The sequence below is a fragment of the Condylura cristata genome, unplaced genomic scaffold (genome assembly GCF_000260355.1).
Source record: "Condylura cristata isolate star-nosed mole 26May11 unplaced genomic scaffold, ConCri1.0 scaffold00009, whole genome shotgun sequence".
NCBI classification, from domain to species: Eukaryota; Metazoa; Chordata; class Mammalia; order Eulipotyphla; family Talpidae; genus Condylura; species Condylura cristata.
The window spans coordinates 27989872-27993392 of NW_004567110.1; the positions used below are offsets into that span (position 1 = coordinate 27989872).

The 3521-nt window shown below is 43.7% G+C and overlaps 1 protein-coding gene across 1 annotated transcript in view; it reads right to left on the reverse strand.

Annotated features, from left to right (window-relative positions):
- Positions 1-297: 297 nt before the first annotated feature.
- ERICH5 (glutamate-rich 5) overlaps positions 298-3521 on the reverse strand; it is a 19696-nt gene continuing 16472 nt past the window's right edge. The window contains exon 4 of the mRNA XM_004680012.2: positions 298-467. Coding sequence (XP_004680069.2) covers positions 355-467 — 113 coding nt within the window. The 3' untranslated portion in view covers positions 298-354. The remainder of the gene's footprint in view (positions 468-3521) is intronic.

The window sequence follows — 3521 nt, forward strand, 5'->3', positions numbered from 1 at the left end:
CTGACACTTAAAGGTTTGCACTTTCTTCATAGGGTTTCCTTTTTATACTGAATGGATCCATTGCCACAGTGAAGAAAACAGCCTCACACTCTTAAATGACATTAGACTTTAGTTACTGTCTCTCGCTCTCGCTATTGTAGTTTGAAAGAATAACTATTTTCAAAAGCTAAGGAAACTGCTTACAGCTTAGTAGTTTTATGGAACAATGTAATTAAGAACATGATCACCACTTTCCTTGCATAAGACATGTAGATATTGAAAGATCAGATCTGTAACCACAAGCTTCACTACCACTTTTCTGTCCTCTGTAGTCTGACATACTGTGTCCAATCACCCGCCTCTCACCATACCTATCTATGTGGCTGATGAAAGGTCCACAGCTTCTCCTGTCTCTTCTTCTTTTGTTTCAGTTCCTCCACTCACTTTCTTTTTCTCCATCTCTCTTTCAACCTTTTTTCCTGTTTCACCTGGAAAAATAACCAAAGAGATTAAGAAGAGATGCTCTTAAGCATTTAGCATTAACAATTAACAATAAAGTTCCCCAAAGCTGATTTCCAGTGCAGTAGCTCTTGCTCTTTACAACTAAACAATAAGTTTCTCTGGTGGTTTCAAGAAAGGTAGTTGCCCAGGTCCTTTGAAGGGCAGATGTCTCTTAGATCTCCCAGTCTTTGCATCCTCTTATAATATAGAGGATATAGAGCTACCCCAGAAATGCCAATAGTACATGTTGCAAATAGAAAGTCCATTTTTTTTATTTAAAGACTTATTTATTTTGCATAATAACTGGAGTACAAGCCATAGGTGCAGGGGCAGTGAGAGGATTCACCATAGACAGTGTGGGGAGCAGGCCACCTGATGAAGCACACTGCTGAGGGGAGCAGCGGGTCAGGAGAGGTCTGCCGCGCCATGTGGGTCACCTCCGGGGCAGGGATCGAACTCATGCTGAAGTGGCTTTAGCTTCTTAGTGCTGTGCTTTAACCGGCTGCGCCACCAGGGAGGGCCCTCAATCTTTTTTTTAATAAAATATTTGCCAAGACATACATTCTCTATAGTGTCATAAAAATATAAAGGCAACCAGAGGACAGTAATTTTCAGTCAATTCCTCCATTAACCATCTTTCATCTTTCCTCTGGATTCTCATTATACCATACATGGGGCCTGAAGAGGAGCAAACTCAGGAAATCATGTTTAACATGTTACATTCATTATTCAATTCTATTCAACAATGAAACTAGATTTAAAATGTGGATGATGCCTGTGCTTTAGAAATTATCTGCTTGAAGGCCTTCCCTGGTGGCACAACATGTTAAAATGCAGCACTACGAAGCTAGTCACTGCACCTTCAGCGCAAGTGAGATCTTAGGCCAGGGAGGTGACCCACATGGCACAGCAAATATCTCCTGTCTCACCCACTGCTCCCCTCAGTCATGTACTCTGTCAATCAGACAGTGCTCCCCATTCTGTCTCTGGTGAATCCTCTCACTGCTCCTGCACCTCTGGCCTATATGCCAGTTCTGTACGTATAAATAAATCTGCTTGAAAAAAAGGAAACTACCTGCTTGAATCAGAAAAAAGAAAAAAAAGCAATTGTAATAAAGTAAAAATGGCTATAAATTAGAGACATTCTACAGGGGTGGAAAGGGGAATAGGATCAAAACTGAGGCAGGAAAAGCACACAGGACTATGGTGATGGCAAATAGATGAACTGGTGTTGGGAAGTCCACAGGGATTACAATCGAGATGAAAAATGTACAAAATGAAGAATGATGTGCGCAGCAGATATCTCCTGTCTCACCTACTGCTCCCCTCATATATATATATATATATAATATTTTTTAAAAAAGAAAGACAGGGCTCTCCCTGGTGGCACAACAGGTTAAAGCACCGCATTATGAAGCTCTCCAAAGCCACTGCAGCAAGAGTTCAATCCCCAGCCAGGGAGCTGACCCACATGGAGTGGCAGACCTCTCTGACCTGCCCGCTGCTCCCCTCAGCAGTGTACTTCGTTGATCTGCCTGTTCTGCTCCCCACCCTGTCTCTGGTGAAGCCTCTCACTCAACATACCTCTGGCCTGTACCCCTGTTCTGTAAGCATAAATAAATAAACCTTTAAAAAAACAAAGAAAAACAAAGATTTGTATGAATAAATAAGGAATCAAAGTAGTTGAACTGGTAAAGCAAAACAATCATAAGCGACTGGACACTGATAACTAAAGTAAGGTTTCTGTGGTGAAAGGGAGAGGGGAGGGAATAAAGATCTAAAGGGGTGGGTGAAGAATGAACATTAATAGCTAGTAAAGAAGGAAAGTAGTCCAAATCTAGGATCCTGAGTGACAGATGGGGCAACCCCCCAGGAAGGAGACAGCGGCCTCAGGGCACTGCCCACAGGACCAGTGAGGGAGACATGGCTCATATCCTCATCTTACGAAAGATAAGTAATGAAAATGAAGGCCGGATGCAAGTTGGCCTGGATTAGAGTCCATGAGCTGGCTCTTCGCTCTCTCTCCTCCTGGACACATAGAAGGATGGAAACTGGCTGGTGTTGTGTAGACAGGCAAGAGGCCGGCCCCTGGAAGTCTTGCGAGAGCCAAGCTGGCTCCACCCCTGCTTTGCCCGGAGAGCAAGTGGTTCTAGAGCAAGTGGTTCTTGCTCCTGGGTGAGAGTGAGGGGATGGGACAGACTATCTCCAGGGCCCTTTGCCACTAACATTGTACAGGAATGCAAAGAGCATAAAAACCTCTAAAGATAGGTCAGCCAGTCCTGCCAGGCCTCCCTCCCCCTCAGGCCATTTATCTCTCTGCCCACCCAGCTCTCAAAGGGTTAGAAAATGCTCTCCACTTGCAAAACATTGCCCTTAACACCTTATTACCTCGAACAATAGCACTTTTACCAGCCTGGTCATATTATTGTCTTCCCTGCCCAATGACTATATTTTCCAAGAAAACAAGCTCCTTCAAAATGTGCTGCCCTCTGCCAAGCAGGGAGTGCCACATTATCTGTGGTGGGTGCCCGTGTTTAGGAGGAAATGCTTTCTTTTCATCTCTCCAAGTAAATCTTTCCCCAGCACTTGGAAAGCTGATTGCTGCCAATTTCCAACTGGAGAAACATAGCCATTAAGAGGGGGAGATATTAGTAACTAGAAGATACTTATAACAGTTAAAAGGGGGGCCTGGCTTTACCTTTTAATTCTCCAGGTTGTGTGTATATGTGTGTGTGTACTTTTCAGTATTCCACTAGTGTTCTACTTGGGAGGAAGTGGAATACATGTGTGTGTGTGTATCTGTGTATGTGTTTGTGTTGAACACACACCTATGTCATGTGAATGCATTCAGATAATATATATGCCTACAATTACATATGCACACAAGGGGTATTTGTATGTACTCCATGTATGTAGTAGGCACATCTACATGAAGTCTTTGTAAATGTGGAGAGCAAGGACCATGAAAGGAGAGGGGAGTGTGTGTGTGTAGGGAGAAAGAGAGAAGACAGAGGGGAGAGAGAAAAGATAGGGGGGGGGAA